The sequence below is a fragment of the Ailuropoda melanoleuca genome, unplaced genomic scaffold, assembly GCF_002007445.2.
Source record: "Ailuropoda melanoleuca isolate Jingjing unplaced genomic scaffold, ASM200744v2 unplaced-scaffold9223, whole genome shotgun sequence".
NCBI lineage: Eukaryota > Metazoa > Chordata > Mammalia > Carnivora > Ursidae > Ailuropoda > Ailuropoda melanoleuca.
This window is the reverse complement of record NW_023254685.1, coordinates 63,668-81,727: the sequence shown is the minus strand read 5'-3', so window position 1 is coordinate 81,727 and position 18,060 is coordinate 63,668. Positions and strand designations below refer to the sequence as shown.

Sequence of the window (18,060 nt, the reverse complement as noted above, 5' to 3'; positions counted from 1 at the left end):
TCACGTGCCCTCCCTTAATGCCCATCACCCAATTATCCATCTCCCTGTCCACCTCCCCTCCAGCAACCCTGTTTGTTCCTATAGTTAAGAGTCTCACATTTTTTGTCCCTCTCTGAAGACTTCCCATTCACTTTTCCCTCCTTTCCCCTATGATCCTCTGTGCTGTTTCTTATATTCCACATGAGTGAAAGCATATAAAATCTTTCTCTGACTTATTTAGCTCAGCAATAATACCCTCCAGTTCCATGCACATCCATGTAATTAAATTATAAGTATTCATCTTTACTGATGGCTGAGTAATAGTCGTGTGTGTGTGTGTGTGTAACATCTTTAACCATTCATCATCCGTCAATGGACATCTCAGTTCTTTCCACAGATTCACTATTCTGGACACTACTGCTATTATAAACATTGAGGTGTGCAGGTGCCCCTTCAGATCACTACATTTGTATCTTTGGGGTAAATACCTAGTAGTGCAATTGATGAGTTGTAGGATAACTGTATTTTTAACTTCTTGAGGAATCTCCATACTGTTTTCCAGAGTGACTGTACCAGCTTGCAAAAGAACCAACAATATAAAAGGGATGACCTTGCCATCTGTTGTTTCCTGTCTTGTTAAGTTTGGCCGTTCTGACTGGTGTAATCATTGTGGTTTTGATTTGTATTTCCTGATGCTGAGTGACATTGAGTATTTTTTCATATGTCTGTTTCAAGTGTATGTCTTCTTTGGAAAAATGTCTACTCATGTCTTCTACCCATTTCTTGACTGGATTATTTGTTTTTAGGGTGCTAAGTTTGAAATGTTCTTTATAGATCTTGGATACTAGCCCATTATCTGATTATGTAATTTGCAAATACCTTCTCCCATTCCGTAGGCTGCCTTTTAGTTTTGTCAAGTTTCCTTTGCGGTGCAAAGCTTTTTAATTTGATGAAATAGTTTATTTTTGCTTCTGTTTCCCTTGCCTTAGGAGATGTGTCTAGCAAGAAGTTGCTACAGCCGAGGTTGAACAGGTTGCTGTCTGTGCTCTCCCCTACGATTTTGAGGAATTCCCATCTCCCATTTAGGTCTTTCATCCATTTTCAGTTTATGTTTGTGTATGGTGTAAGAAAATGGTCCAGTTTCATTCTTCTACATGTGACTGTCCAATTTTCCCAGCACCATTTATTGAAGAGACTGTCCTCTTGCCACTGGCTATTCTATTCTGCTATAGCAAAGATTAGTTGTCCATTGCTTTGAGGGTCCATTTCTGGGTTCTCTATTGTATGCCACTGATCTATGTGTCTGTTTTTCTGACAGTACCATACTGTCTTGATAATCACAGGTTTGTAATATAGCTTGAAGTCTGGATTGTGAGGCCACCAATTTTGGTTTTCTTTTTCAACATCCCTGTGGCTATTCAGGGTCTTTTCTAGTTCCATACAAATTTTACAGCTATTTGTTCCAACTCTGTGAAAAATGTCGATGGTATTTTGATAGGCACTGCACTGAATGAGAAGACTGCTCTGGGTAGCACTGAATGAGAAGACTACTCTGGGTAGCACAGACATTTTAACAGTATTTTTCTTCCAATCCATGAGCATGGAATGTTCTTCCGTATCTTTGTGTCTTCCTCAATTTCTTTCACAAGTGTTCCATGGATTTTTCAATACAGATTGTTTACCTCTTTGGTTAGGTTTATTCCTAGATATCGTATGGGATTTGGTGCAATTGTAAATGGGACTGATTCTTTAACTTCTCTTTCTTCTGCCTCATTGTTAGCGTATAAAAATGCAACTGATTTCTGTGCATTGATTTTATATACTGCCACATTGCTGAATTCCCATGAGTTCCACCAATTTTGGGGTGGAGTCTTTTGGGTTTCCCACATCAAGTGTCATGTCATCTTGGAAGAGTGTCTGACTTCTTTGCCATTTGAACGCTTTTTATTACTTTTTGTTGTCTGATTGCTGTGGCTAGGCGTTCTAGTACTACAACAGTGGTGAGAGTGGGCATCACTGTCGTGTTCCTGACCTCAGGGGGAAAGCTCTGAATTTTTCCCCATCGAGAAGGATTTCCCAGTGGGCTTTTCACAGAAGGATTTTATGATACTGAGGTATGTTCCCTTTTTCCCTACATTGTGGAGAGCTTTAATCAAGAAAGGATGCTGTATTTTGTCAAATGCTTTCTCTGCATTAATTAAGAGGATCATATGGTTCTTGTCCTTTCTTTTATTGATGTGATGTATATCACATCAATTGATTTGCTAATGCTGAACCACCCTTGTATCCCAGGAATAAATCCTACTTGGTCGTGGTGAATAAACCTTTTAATGTATACCGAATCCTACTGGCTAGTATCTTGGTGAGAACTGTGGCATCCATGTTCATCAGGGATTTTGGTCTGTAATTCTCCTTTTTAGTGGGGGTCTTTGGTTTTAGGATCAAGGTAATTCTGGCCTCATAGAGGCCAGGTATGGAAGTTCCTTCCATCCCTATTTTTTGGAAGTTTCAGAAAAACAGATATCAATTTTTCTTTAAATGTTTGGTAGAATTCCCCTGGGAAGCCATCCAGCTCTGGACTCTTGTTTGTTGGGACACTTTTGAAATTACTGATTCAATTCCTTTGCTGGTTATGGGTCTGTTCAGGTTTTCTTATTTCTTTGTGCTTCAGTTTGGTAATTTATGTTTCTATGAATGAATCCATTTCTTCCAGATTGCCTAATGTGTTGGCATATAGTTGCTCATAATATGTTCTTAAAACTGTTTGTATTTCCTTGGTGTTGGTCATGATATCTCCTCTGTTATTCATGATTTTATTAATTTGGATCCTTTCTCTTTTCTTTTTGATAAGTTTGGCTAGGGGTTTACTGATCTTAGTAAGTCTAGAGCCAGCTTCTAGTTTCATTGATCTGTTTAACTGTTCCTTTGGTTTCTATTTCATTGACTTCTGCTCTAATCTTTATTATTTCTCTTCTCATGCCTGGTTTAGGTATTATTTGCTGTTACTTATCCAGCTCCTTTAGGTGTAAGGTCAGCATGTGTATTTGAGACTTTTCTAATTTTTTGAGAACAGCTTGTATTACTATGTACTTCCCTCTTAGGACTGACTGCCTTTGCTGCATCCCAAAGGTTTTGAACAGTTATGTTATTTTCATTTGTTTCCATGAATTTTTAAAATTCTTAATTTCCTGGTCAACCCATTCGTTCTTTAGTAGGATGCTCTTTTTTTTTTTTAAGATTTTATTTATTTATTCGACAGAGAGAGTGACAGCCAGCGAGAGAGGGAACACAAGCAGGGGGAGTGGGAGAGGAAGAAGCAAGCTCACAGCAGAGGAGCCTGATGTGGGGCTCGATCCCATAATGCTGGGATCACACCCTGAGCCAAAGGCAGACGCCCAACCGCTGTGCCACCCAGGCGCCCCTGTAGGATGCTCTTTAACCTCAAAGTGTTCTGAATTCCTTCCAAATTTCCTTTTGTGACTGAGTTCAAGTTCCAAAGAATTGTGGTCTGAAAATATGCAGGGAATAATCCCAATCTTTTGGTACCACTTGAGACCTGATTAGTGACCCAAGGCATTGGTCGTGATCTCCCCTCTTTCATTCATGATTTCATTAATCTGGGTCCTTTCTCTTTTCTTTTTGATAAGTCTGGCTAGGGGTTTATCGATCTTACTAATCCTTTCAAAGAACCAGACTTTAGTTTCACTGATCTCTTCTGTTTTTTAGGGTTTTTTTTTTTTTTCATTTCTGTATCATTGATTTCTGTTCTGTTCTTTATTATTTCTCTTCTCTTGCTGGATTTGGGCCTTATTTGCTGTTCTTTTTCCAGCTTCTTTAGGTGTAAGGTTAGGTTGTGTATTGGAAATTTTTCTTGTTTCTTGAGGAAGGCCTTCCCACTTAAGAAAGACCACCTTTGCTGCATCCCAAAGGTTTTGGACTGTTGTGTTTTCATTTTCATTTGCTTCTATGTATATTTTAATTCTTCTTTAATTTCCTGGTTGATCCATTCATTCTTTAGTGGGACGTTCTTTAACCTCCATGTATTTATGCTCCATCCACATTTCTTCTTGTGGTTGACTTCAAGTTTCATGGCACTGTGGTCTGAAAATACGCGGGGAATAACCCCAGTCTTTTGGTACCAGTTGAAACTTGATCTGTGACCCAGTATGTGATCTATTCTGGAGAATGTTCCATGGGGACCTGAGAAGAATGTCTATTCTGTTGCTTTAGGATAGAATGCTCTGTATATATCTGTGAGGTCCATCTGGTCCAGTGTCATTCAAAGCCCTTGTTTCTTTATTCATCTGCTTAGAAGATCTGTCCATTGCAATGAGTGGGGTGTTAAAGTCCCCTACTATTATTGTATTATTGTCAATGTGTTTCTTTGATTTCATTATTTGAAATAATAATGTTTCCCTTGTTTCCTTATCGATCTTCTGCTTAGATTATCTATAATGTCCATTGCTGTGAGTGGGGTGTTGAAGTCCCCTAGTATTACTGTATTATTGTCAATGTGTTTCTTTAATTGGGTTATTAATTGGTTTATATAATTGGCTGCTCCCAAGTTAGGAGGATAAATATTTATAATTGTTAGATCTTCTTGTTGGATAGACCCTTTAAGTATGATATGGTGTCCCTCTTCATCCCTGCTACAGCCTTTGGTTTAAAATCTAATTTGTCTGATATTAGGATTGTTACCCCAGCTTTCTTTTGAGGTCCATTAGCATGGTAAATCGTTCTCCACCCCCTCACTTTCAATCTGGAACTGTCTTTAGGTCTAAAATGAGTCTCAGCTTATGGGTGGGTCTTGCTTTTTTATCCAATCTGATACCCTGTGTCTTCTAATTGGAGCATTTAGCCCATTTACATCCAGAGTAACTACTGAAAGATATGAATTTAGTACCAATATATTACCTGTAAAGTCCCTGTTTCTGTAGACTGTCTCTGTTTTCCTTCTGGTGTATATTACTTTTGGGCTCCCTCATCACTTACAGGATCTCCTTTAGTATTTCTTGCAGGGCTAGTTGAGTGATCACAAATTCTTTTAGTCTGTTTGTCCTGGAAGCTCTTTATCTCTCCTTCCATTCTGAATGGCAGCCTTGCTGGATAAAATATTGTTGGCTGCATGTTTCTCTCATTCAGTACCCTGAATGTATCATGACAGGCCTCTGTGGATAGGTCTGCTGCCAGTCTAATGTTTCTACCATTGTAGGTTAAGGCGCTCTTGCCTCAAGCTGCTTTCAGGATTTTCTCTTTATCTCTGAAATTTGCAAGCTTCATTATTTTATGTTGGGGTGAAGACCTATTTTTACTGATTTTGAGGGGTGCTCTTTCTACCTCTTGGATTTGAATACCTGTTTCCTTCCCCAGATTGGGGAAGTTCTCAGCTATGATTTTCTCAAATGTACCTTCTGTCCCTCTCTCCTCCTCTGGGACCCCAATAATTCTAATATTGTTTCACTTTATGGTATCGCTGATTTCTCGAAGTCTCCCCTCATGGTCCATTTAGTTGTTTTTCTCTTTTCCTCATCTTCTCTCCTTTCCATCATCTTGTCTTCTAAGTCACACTCTCTTCTGCCTCATTTACCCTAGCAGTCAGATCATCAATTTTAGACTGCATCTCAGTTAAACCATTTTTAAATTCAGCCTGATTAGATTTTATTTCTGCTCTAAGAGATTTTCTAGAGTCTTTTATGTTTTTTTCATGCCCCAGTTTATAACAGTTATCCTGAATTCCAGCTCTGACATTTTATGTCCATATTGATTAGATCTGTGGCTGAGTATTACCTCTGGTTCTTTCCTTTGTTTTGAATTCCTCCCTCTATGCATTTTGCCCAGAGAAGAATAAATAAGAGAATAAGATCAAAAATATCAACCATGACCCAAGCAAGATACACACCAGACAAATCCAAAGAGGTTAGAAACCAAAAAAGAAAAGAAAAAAACCAAAAAAAAAGGGAAAAAAGAGAGAATATAATCTCCCAGATGGACAAAACAGGGTGATCCACTTGGTCCTAGGTGTATTTTGGTCTGCTAGAGGACACTAAAGCCCAAATTTGTAAAGAAAGCAAAACTTAGAAATGTATATACAAAAATAAAATTGAATAGTGAAAGGAAGCCAAAAATGAATAACATAAAATGTAAATGTAAAAAAGAAAGTTCAAAAAAACTTAAAAAGAGTTGATAAAATAAGAAACTGAAAAGAAAAAAAAAGAAAATTTTAAACTGAAAGATAAAAGAATCATGAGGAAAAAAACCTCAAATTCTATTTATAATGTTATCTCCCCCTAGTGCTGGAGTTTTGCAGTTTTGTGTGCTTGGTAAACTTGGTATTCCCCCTGAAGTTCCAGCTGGCCTCCTGGGGGAGGGGCCTACTGAGCTGATTCTCAGGTGTCTTTGCCTGGTGGAGTTGTACCGCCCCTTACAAGGGGGATGGGCTCAGTCAGTGTAAGGTGCTTCAGATTGTTCTATGTGGCTTTTGTTCCCTGAAGGTTTTCCCTGCTGTTTTGAAGGATGAAAATAAAAATGGCCACACCCCATCTCCAGCCCCAGAGCTGAAAGATCACTGTCCTCTCTCTTCAGTAAACCCTCAGGGAAAAGCAGTGTTCAATTCCGTGTGCCCCAAACTCTACAGACTCCTGTGGTACACACCTGTGCAGATCCTCACAGGAGGTGGGAGAGGGTTCCTTGCCACTTGCAGGGAGAGCAGTCACCCGATCCAGTCCTGGTTCGCAGTTAAGGGTAAACCAACGGTAAACCAAGCTGAGAGCCCACTCCCAGGCTCGCTGACTGTAGCAGGTCTCCCCCCTCCAATGCTTGGGAATTCTGCCGGCTCAAGCATCCCCGTTCCCTCTGACCCCATGGATCCTGGGACCACACTGTCCCACCTAGGATTCTGCCCCACTTTGCCAACCTGAGCACCTTTCAGGAAGAGATGTCCCTCACAGAAGCAAACTTCTACAAGTTCCGATTCTGCACTCTGCTGCTATATAACTTTCCGGTAGCCAGCTTATGGAGGCTCCCTCCCCCCACCATTTATCATCTTCCACTACATCCCCTCAGATTCACTTCTCCCCAACTTCCACACCTTGCAAAAAGTGGTCATTTGTCTCTTTGTAGAATTCCACCAATTCTTTTTACATCTCAGTTTGAATTCACAGGTGTTCAGAATGATTTGATAGTTATCTAGCTAAATTCAAAGGACCAGAGGAAACGAGGTCCCCTACTCTTCCACCATCTTGCCTCCCTCTCTGCACCCATTTTCAGTGATGCTTTTTCTAAGCCACAAGAAAAAATCCCCCTTTTCTACAAGGATCAAGTCAGTCCTAGAGGTCCTTCTTAGAACTGTTATGTAGGTTCACTCCCCAAAATGCCCTGCATGGCATACGTTATAAAGATGCAAAGATACTACTGCCCAAAATGTCACACAGTCCTATGTAGCAGCACGGGTACAACCCCAGATCTGGCTGTGAGTCCTGACTCCTTTGCCCAAACCAGGCAACTCCCAGGCTCAGCTGCTTTCTGTTTGAAGAGTGAAAAGATCTTCCCACGTTTTACTGTATTATTCTGAAATTCATTTTAACTGTTATGTTAACTGTAAGTAAAAACAACAAATAGCCACTCTGCTCAGTTGCAGTGCTTCCATCACCCTGACTGGTCACAAGTATGCAAATCATGCACCAGCATCTCACGGATCCCAAACTGATAAACTGATTTAGAAAAAGCAGCAGCTCCCTGAAGAAGTGAAAACACACAAGCAATGAATTCATGACCTGGAGAAAAAAGTGGAGAAAACAAAGCCTTTAAAAGCCTATCAATTCTTAATAAGAAAGTCCAAGACCATTTTGTCACTATTCAAACTGCAGAAAGAGCGTGGAGCTTGGACTGCACACAAAATGGAAGCTGCCAACCTGAACAAGCTTCCAGAAATACAGTATAAAACCAAAACAAGGAAGACCTAGGCATACAGCCCTCACAGAGAGATTCTGATTCAGAAGCACTGTTTTAACCAACCACACCCACTAAAAAAGGTGAAGTCCTTCACTCACAACCAATGAATAGTCAACCTACAATGCCTTTCATTTCTAATGGAGGCCCGAGGCCTACTGCTGCAGAAATCCCTCCAGTTGGCCCTAGGTCTCTTAATCATCTAAAGGTATCTTGTAACACCTGCTTCATATGTAGCTTTGCTGATGATGATATGACTCCACGTCTATGTATATGCACCTGTCAGAATGCAACCGAATGGTACACTTAAAATGTATGCATCTTATATGGAAATTTCACCTAAAAGAAAACTAAATTAGAACTGCAAATACTAATGCTATGTACACTGAACTACATGGGGTGAAGTGTATTAATGTCCCAACTTACCCTGAAACACATCAAAAAACAAGATGCACTGCAGGTAGAGGGGGGGATACACATGTGATACAAGTAAAATGTTAATTTTTAAAGTTCATTTTAGGGGTGCCTGCCTGGCTGTCGGTGGACCATATGACTCCTGAGCTTGGGGTCAAGAGTCCAAGCCCCACATGGGGGGTAGGAATTACTTAAATAAAACTTTAAAAAAAATAAAAGATTTTAAAAGGTTTAATTGTGGGGTGCTGAGGTTGCTCAGTCGGTTAAGTAGCTGACTATTGATTTCAGCTCAGGCCATGTGCTCAAGGTCGTGACACTGAGCCCTGTGTGGGGCTCTGCACTAGGCATGGAGCCTGCTTAAGATTCTCTCTCTCCCTCCCCACCCCACTCTCGCATACACTCTTAAAAAAAAAAAAAAAGTTTAATTGTGGAATCTTGGCACTGTGAACTTTTTTTTCAGTTTCTCTGTATACCGAAAAATTTCACAATAAAAATGTTGGAAAAACGGTCACCCACTATTTCTACTAATGACAGCAATGATTTTTTTATAAGATGTATTTATTTATTTGAGAAAGAGAGAGGGAGTATGAGGGGGAGGGACAGAGGGAGAAGCAGTGAGAATCTTAAGCAGACTGTGCTAAGTACAGAGCCCAACCCGGGCCTCCACACCTTATGATCCCGAGACGATGATGTGCACAGAAACCAAGAGCTGGACGCTCAACGGACTGTGCCACCCAGGTGCCCCAGCAATGATTTCTAATATGTTATCTTTCTGCATATTTTTGTAACTGTGAGTTATGTGCTAATACTAACCAGAAAATTTACTTTGTTTTCTTGTACAGGTACTTTCTAACCAACACTCAAGACAAAATCAGTTTCAAGGACAACAAACATGTCCCCCAGTTAAAACTGAGTATGTGCCAGGCATCTTCCTTCTTTTGCTTTACATAGCATTAGCTTCAATGTACCACACAGGAGAACCTCAACAGGAAACTGAAAATACAAACACACACACCTCTCATAGTATCCAAAACTGACATGGCCTCTCTAAAATAATTTTTAGACTTGTCAACCACTCACAATACAAAACCAAATACAGAGGTGCCTGGGTGGCTCAGGTGGTTAAGGGTCAGCCTTCGGCTCAGGTCATCATCCTGATGATCAGGTCCTGAGATCGAGCCCCACATTAGCCTCCCTGTTCAGTGCGGAGTCCACCTCCCCCCACTCATGCTCTCTCACACGCTCTCTTTCAAATAAATAAATAAAATTAAAACACATATACACACACAAAGTACATTCACTGCAAGGTCTTTTAAATACAGTAACAGCTTTCCAGACTATCCTTTCCTAAAGACCATCCCTACCAATGCAACCCAGACAACAAAATGATTAGAACCTTTCTCCTTTCCCTCTTACCAAAAGTCAGTCACCACTAGCTAACTTCTTCTCAGGGAAAAATTCATGCATAAGGCCACTGTTCTTAGACTGCTAACTGTGAGGTGCCAAAAGCTTTTTATATCCAAATAGATCATTTCTCCCAAAAGTACTGCATACCACACAAGATTTAATGTAAGTTTCTCATCATAAAAGATATTTAGAAAATTCAGAATAGGGGCACCTGGCTCGCTCAGTCTGAGGAGTGTGCAACTCTTGATCTCGGGGTCATGAGTTCAAGCCCCGTGTTTTGGGTGTAGAGATTACTTAAATAAACAAAAACTTAGAAAAAAATACATTTTAAAAATATTTAAAAAGAAAAAAAAAAAGAAAATTCAGAACATAAAATGTAGGCGAGAAGACCTGCACCAAGACACAGCATCAAGAAATTTCAAAACATTGCAGACAAAAATACTACAGATTACCAAAAAGAAACCCAGGTTACAGTCAGTCAAGCATCAGCAAGGTATCACAATTCTCAGCAGCAACAATGGAAGGAAGCTGGAAAACAATTACGCAATGTCCTCAAAATTCTGGGTGGAAATAACTGCTATCCTAGACTTCTATAACCAAACTATTAAAATATGAGTGCAGAACAAAATGTTTTCAGACATGAAAAAATCTCTTAATTGTGACCCTCCCATACTATTGGGAGACTACTGAAGGAGATCCTCCACTAAAACCAAAAGGTAAACTAAGAAAAAGACAAGGACTTGAATGGAAGGAAAAGGTGTAAAAAAATCCCTGAGATGTTGGAGAAGAACCACCCCAGGGTAAAGCCTAATCTAGGATATCAGGTCCAGGGAAGACAAGGCAGTTGCAGAAGAAAATAGCCACATATTCACCGAAGGATGCTCACAGGGTCACAATAACAGGGATAGGAAGGAGTGAGATTACCTTTAAACTGTGTGCATGTAAACCTTTAATTTAAATAAAAGAAACAGATCCCATGACCCCACAACCTGGTAACATTATAAGGCTTTTCTCTCCTATGTGGCTGCCGTGTTTTTTTTTTTTTTTAAACAAACCTGGGGTCTTACTTCATGGACATAATTCAAATCTTCCCCAATTTATTCTCCACCCAGACATGCATGGCAACAACCAAGGAAGCTACTTCATCACTCTTAGCAACATTTTTCTCCCTTTAAAATGTGTGCTGGGGGGGGGATAGGTTAAATAGTTCATGGGTATTAAGGAGGGCACTTGTGTTGAAGCAGCAGGTGTTTTAAGTAGGTGATGAATCACTAAATTCTACACCTGAAACCAGTATTACACTGTTATGTTAACTGGAATTTTAAAACTTGAAAAGAAAAAAAGATTAATACCCCCCCAAATGTATGTTAATGTAGTGTTCAAACCACTTCTTAAATCGAGTTTATTACAAAGAACTGAATGTTTTCTTGAGGACTTCAGATGATCATTGAAAATATTGTAGATACTGAGGACTGTAAATGGGAGAAGAGAAGCCTAAATGTGCAGCCTCAGGACCATGGGAGCCTGACTGTGTGCATGCTGCCTGCCAGAATCGTCAAATAACACAGGTGGCGGCATATGTTAATTCATTATACAAATGTCAAAAATGAAACAAGATAACTTTCCCAGGAGTGACAGTCACGATTTGAGCCACATCTAGCAAACACCACACCCCAAATTCTTTCCAATATATTGCTCTGATTCCAAAAACAGCCCACTCTGGCTGCATGGGTACTCAGCCTACTTAGCTTGTTCATGAGGATGAAATGAATGACACCTCCATCAGAGTAATGGAATCTTTCAGCGAAAGCCATGACATCTCATCACAAGGTTCTCTAAACCCTTGCTGTGTCACACTTAGAAGAGCTAAGAAATAAGCAGTACTAGGAATGGCAAAGTGCTTTAAAAAGCCAATACACACCACCTGTACTACACATCAGCTTTGTCCACAAATCTGGTGCTAAAAGAACCAGAAGGCAGATTGAGAAAGCTGCAGAAATGGAGACAAACTTCTTTTTGCTTAACTTTTTTATATTGACAACTCTGGCTTGCTCATCAGGTAAGAAGAAAGGTCCACTGAAATGGAAAACTTTAAAATTCACAATATCAAACATTGGGCAGATCCCAGAAAAAGATGGGAGCTCACCTATGGCCCAGACTCAAATCAGGTAGCTAGAAGCACTGGCGGACGTTGATGGAAACTTCAAAGTGCTTTTATTTTCTCATCAGCAAATTTCATACACATCTTTATCCCCAGCCTCTTCCCAGCTCATTTTTTATTCTCAGATTATTTTGTTGTTTACAAATTTCACATACATCTTTATTACCAGCTTTCCCTAAAAATCAGAGGGTCTGACAATACTGGGCAGGCAGTCTGGCAGTTGACAACTCTCTGCCATCTATCAGTGGATGCCCCTTTGAACAAGGCAGGCCCTCTCGGCAGCCACCAATCCCAACAATCCCATTACTCCCACCTGCCTGCCCCACCTTCTTGGTTACAAAACCAACTTGAAAGCAGTCTTGGAAAAGTAGCAAGAAAGGACCAGGACCCATCTCCCAAGAGAAGATGGAAGACACCGGTTCTACAGGTTGGCCTAAGGCACCCCAAAGAAGAAAGCTGGGGCGCCTGGGTGGCGCAGGCGTTAAGCATCTGCCTTCGGCTCAGGGCGTGATCCCGGTGCTCTGGGATCGAGCCCCATATCGGGCTCCTTGTTAGGAGCCTGTTTCTTCCTCTCCCACTCCCCTGCTTGTGTTCCCTCTCTCTCTGGCTGTCTCTCTCTGCCAAATAAATAAATAAAATCTTTAAAAAAAAAAAAAAAAAGAAGGAAGCTAACCAGACCTAAAAACACCAAACTTCCTCTTGGGGGAGTATTGTACACTCTGGGCAAGGAGAACAGCTTTACCGCCTGAAACAAGCCTGAGGCTCTTTTTGTAAAAGAAAAAAAAGAGTTGGAATCTTTTAGTACATTTTTTCTTTAAAGATTTATTTATTTGAGAGAGAGAACACGTGAGCATGCACCATGCACCTGTGGGGGGGGGGCGGTGCACAGGCAGCAGGAGAGGAGAGAATCCCAAGCAGACCCTGTGTTGAGCATAGAGCTTGATGCAGGGCTTGATCCCACAACCCTGAGATCACAATCTGAGTCAAAACCAAGAGTCGGACGCTTAACTGACTGCACCACCAAGACAACCCCGCTTTTAGTACAATTTTATGTTAACTTGTACTCCAAGAAGAAAATGAATACAAGTGAGCTACCATGGAAAATTCTAGAATGTGCCATTTTATGGTGGCCTGCAACATGAGTAACAAACAATTCTTAAGCAAAAAAATGAACTTCAATCTATTCCTCCCATCATATACAAAAACTAAACCAAAATGGGCAACAGACTCAAATCTAAAACCTAAAACTATAAAATTTCTAGAAGAAAACAGGAGAATATCTTTGTGATTTGGGTTAGGCAAACATTTCTTAGAAATGACACCAAACATATGACCCATAAATGAACAAAATGATAATCTGAAAATCATTAAATTTAAAAACTCTTGCTCTTGGGGCACCTGGCTGGCTCAGTCGGTAGAGCAAATGACTCTTGATCTTGGAGTTGTAAGTTCAAGCCCTACACTGGGTGTAGAGATTACTCACAAATAATCTTTAAAACAATAGAATAAATTACAAAATAAAAAAATCTTGCTCTTTTAAAGACACTGTTAAGAGAATGAAAAAAGCCAAAGACTGGGAGAAAATAACTGCAAACCATGTATCTGTAAAACAAGTCTCAAACTGAAGAATAAGAAAAACTTAAAAACTGACATACAGTAAAGATGTACACACTTAACCAAAGACATTACAAACAGCAAATATGCACATGAAAAGATGCTCAGCATTATTAGTCATTAGGTAAGTTCAAATTAAAACTGGAATGAGACATTACTACACACCCCCCCTAGAATGGCTAAAATTAAACAGAACGACTATACCAAGTGTTAGCAAGGAGGTAAAGGAGCTGGAACTCTCATACACTGTGGATGGAAACATAAAATGGTACAACCAAAATGGTTGGCAATTTTTTACAAAGTTAAATATACACTTGCCTTGAGACCCAGCCACTCCCCTCCTCTGTATTTACTCAAGAGAAATGAAGCATATATCCACTCAGACTTGTACAGAGATATTCTCAGCAGTTTCATCTTTAACACCTCCAAAATGCAAATAATCCATATGTTCATCAACTGGCAAATGGATAAGCAAATTGTGGTATTCCCAAACAATGGAACCCCACAATAAAAAGGAACCAATTACTGATAAACACTATGACACGGATGTTAATTACAGTGAATGAAAGCAGTCACTCCAAAAAGAAAAAGAAGAAATAAGTACATTCCATATGATTCATTAATACAAAATTTTAGAAAATAAGGCAATCTATAGTGACAGAAAACAGATCAGTGATTTCCCATATCCTGGTGGAGATTACAAAAGGACAAGAGAAAACTTTTAGTGATGAGAGCTATGTTCACTCCCAACTGTGAGGATGATCCACATTATATCAAAAATTATCAAACTACACACTTTAAATATGTACAATTTACTGTATGTCATCTACATCTCAAGAGAACTACTTTTAAAAAGTTACATCCCGAGAAGTTTTATAAAAGGAGATGGGTGGTGCCATTTAGGTGTTTAAAGAATCCAGTGAGTAATAACATAATATTGCTGATCCCAGGGAAGGGATTTCCATAACTGATCCCAAAAGATAGGCAACAAAGTAGCAGGTAGTCTAGGACAGGTGAGAGAGAAAGAGCGTAAGTAAAAGCTAGCAAAAACACAAAACAAAAACTATTCTGGAAAGAACAGGCCATGTGGCAAAGAATCAGAGATTTAAAGTTGAGAGTCACGCCTTTACAATCACAGGAAACCTTCTTCTGAGAACATTACTCTGGTGGAAGCAAGCAGGGAACATGAACTACAGGAGAAAAAGCTTGGGAGCAAGCCAAGGTCTTTGTCTGGGTGTGACCTCCAGGCTGAACAAATGCAGTCAGAGTAGGAATAGAAAAGGAGAAAAGGGACAGAAGGGTCACAGAAGGAAGAATTTGATGATTAGCAAAATCGGGAGAATTCCGGGAAAGGACACTATTCCTATCTCCTTTTCTGTCAAAGTTAACTGAGTGAGGCCAGGGTTTCCAAGGTGAAAAAAGTGAAGCACCCCTGCAAATCCATGAGGCCAAGACTTCAGGTCAGTGTGGTCCACCACTGCTATAGGAGAATCACAAAATCCAGTGTCTGTGAGTAAAGCCTGGAACAAGCCCACACCAGAGTACAAGCTCACAGAGGGAAGTCCCACTCTCTTCACAAAGTTCAGACCCAAACCAAGTTAACTTTCAATGGTCTACAAATCTAAAATCTAAAAATATTCTCATGCATATAAAATAAGACTTTGTTTTAGGGGCGTCTGGGTGGCACAGTGGTTAAGCGTCTGCCTTCGGTTCAGGGCGTGATCCCGGCGTTATGGGATCGAGCCCCACATCAGGCTCCTCCGCTATGGGCCTGCTTCTTCCTCTCTCACCCCCCCTGCTTGTGTTCCCTCTCTCGCTGGCTGTCTCTATCTCTGTCAAATAAATAAATAAAATCTTTAAAAAAAAAAAAAAGACTGTTTTAAAACTATAAAAGGGACAGCATAGGGAATAAAGGCAATGGTATTTTAACAGGGTTGTCTGGTGAGACCCCTGGTGAGACAGCTAGCTACACCTGTGTTAATACCAGCATAAAGTGTATCTGTAGGATCCCTATGTTGTACACCTGAAACTAATGTAACACTGTCAACGACACTTGAAAGAAAAAATAAGAAAACTATAACCACAGTGCTAAAACACTGGAGAGAAATCAGTCATCCCTAAAAACGTTATTAGCAACATGGAAATTTCACCTGTTAACTAGCCAAAATGATCTTTAGTTTCTGGTACTCAACACTATTTCATAAACATGTGTCTTGGCACTAGTTAACTCTAACAACATAGGATTAGGATAAAGATCTATGTTGTGGAAGAACATCAGAAATGTAGTCTCTCAAGTTTTACGTGCAGCAAGAATTAAGTTTTTATCACACTCCTCAACAAGGCTGAACTTATGAACCAAGAAATCAATTCAACCCCAAATCCTAATTCTATAACCACGCTTCTCAAAACCCACCCACTTTACATTCTCCCCCAGCCACGCAGACAAAGCACTTCTGCCAGCCTGCACATATAGGCTGCATACCTGTCTGGAAAGTAGGATTCGCTCCAGGGTACATGTTGGGGGAGTAGGCAGGAGCTGCGGCTGCATAGCCCATGGGGAAACCAGCTGGAGAAAAACACAACAATGGGATATCACCACCTGAAGGAGTAACATAATTTTACAACCATGGCTCCCACAGACCCAGTTGTTCTTAACTTCTTCATCAAACTCCACAGACTGACTTAAGGAGCCCAACAGTATTACATATGCTAAGCAGTTTGTCACTAGTTGTCTCCTTTCCTCAGAATTGGGACGGGTCACAGGTGGCCATTTACAGATGAATGGATAAAGATGATGTGGTGCGCGCGCACACACACACATGATTATTACTGAGCCATGAAAAACAAAATCTTGCCATTCTCAACAACATGCATGGAACATCACTGGGTATTATGTTAAGCAAAATAAATCAACCAGAGAAAGACAAATACAATGATTGCATTCACATGTGGAATATAAGAAACAAATGAACAGAAAGGAAAAATAAAATAAGATAAAAACAGAGAGAGGCAAACTGTAAGAGACTCTTAACTACAGGGAACAAACAGAGTCCCGGGGGGGGGGGGGACAACTGGGTGATGGGCACTAAGAAGGGCACTTGATGTAATGAGCACTGGGTGTTATATGCAAACAATAAATCACTAAACTTTAACCTGAAATTAACAATATACTATATGACAACTTGAATTTTAATTTTAAAAAACTGGAATGTGTCACAAACATAATCAAGTCTTTTAAACCTGTAAGCAGATGCTCAGAACTTCCTATAATTGAAAAAATTTGGCAGAAAATTGAGTTAGAATGCCAAAAAATAAAACAAAAAAATCAAATCTAAGCTAAAGTCAGGAAACTTCTAATACTTGTAGATTTTCGTCACATAATTTATTGCTTAGCAATGGTAATAAGAATGCTAAGAAATCGTGTAGTGAAGGGGCTGTTAACTGGCAGTGACACACGGAAATGGGAAAAATTCAATCTCACAACCCACTTGCAAGCAGCCTGATCTTTATTAATTTAAATGAGGAATCTTTAATAACAACCATAACCACAACTAATTCACGTGAATACAACAAAAACATCAAATAAGACACTGTTACAGTCAAAATCCTGGCTACCAGGCATCCACCAGCAAAGGGGCCTTAGTTACCTGCTCCTGGCCTCCTCAGATCCTAGGGACCCCTGTAAGGCCCAAACCTAGGCCTTCTCCCGACCTGTCTGGTTCACACTTCAAGATGCTTCATTCATGTGACAGTTGGAGCATTAGAATCTACTTCCTTATATTCAGGTCAAAAATGACCCACATTCCCTAGTCTTCAATACTGTCACAAACAAGTTGTGAAAAAATGTTAACTTCTCTATCCCTGTTTCCCCTCACCTGTAAATAAGGTTGAAATGGGACAGGAGACTTCAAAAGACATGCTGGGGAGACTCAGAGAAAGTGTCTCCTAGGGATATTTAAGGTACCGTGGTCATTGAGAGTAACCAAAGGGAAAAAACATAAGGGTAGTAGGATAACATAAGAAAACAAAATAGTTTAGAGTAGAATTCCAAAGGTCATCTTTGAGGGTCTGGATGTCATTTGTGAAGATTTTGGATAAACTGCCTTAGAAGAATCCCTGCAGTCTCCAGCACAGCTTGGATGCCCTTGCTCTGCTGCACCTCCTGCTCCAGCAGTCCTGTAGGTTCCATGGGTCTCCTTCGAGGGCAGGGACAGAAGTGTAAAGTCTCACTGCTCCCAAGGAATCCCTACTTGCAAGTGCCCAGTTCTCACCTCATATACAAATCCTCTGCTTCAAATTCGCTTTTTTCTTTCTCAAAACTGATTCTCCCCTACCTCAGCAGAAGCTATTCTCAGTTTCCTTTCTAGGTTATCATTTCCTGTTTGTCCAATTACTTAGAAAAGTGTGAGGGCATCAAATAGTTACCAGATACCCTCATTTTGGACATCAAGGACAGATTCCACTTACAGACCTAAAATGGCTATTTTTAAAAGACCAGGAAAGTGATTTTCAACCTGTGTTCTATGAGCCCTGAGCAT

At 40.1% G+C, this 18,060-nt stretch overlaps 1 protein-coding gene across 3 annotated transcripts in view; it reads right to left on the bottom strand.

Annotated features, from left to right (window-relative positions):
• Nucleotides 1–18,060, bottom strand: part of FAM168B (family with sequence similarity 168 member B) — a 41,169-nt gene that overhangs the window by 9,454 nt on the left and 13,655 nt on the right. Inside the window, exon 3 of one of the 3 annotated variants that reach the window (XM_034653503.1) lies at nt 16,005–16,121. The exons of 1 other annotated variant lie outside the window; for it this stretch is intronic. In XM_034653503.1, coding sequence (XP_034509394.1) covers nt 16,005–16,121 — 117 coding nt within the window. The remainder of the gene's footprint in view (nt 1–16,004; nt 16,122–18,060) is intronic. One more of the 3 variants, XM_034653504.1, reaches the window with a different exon arrangement.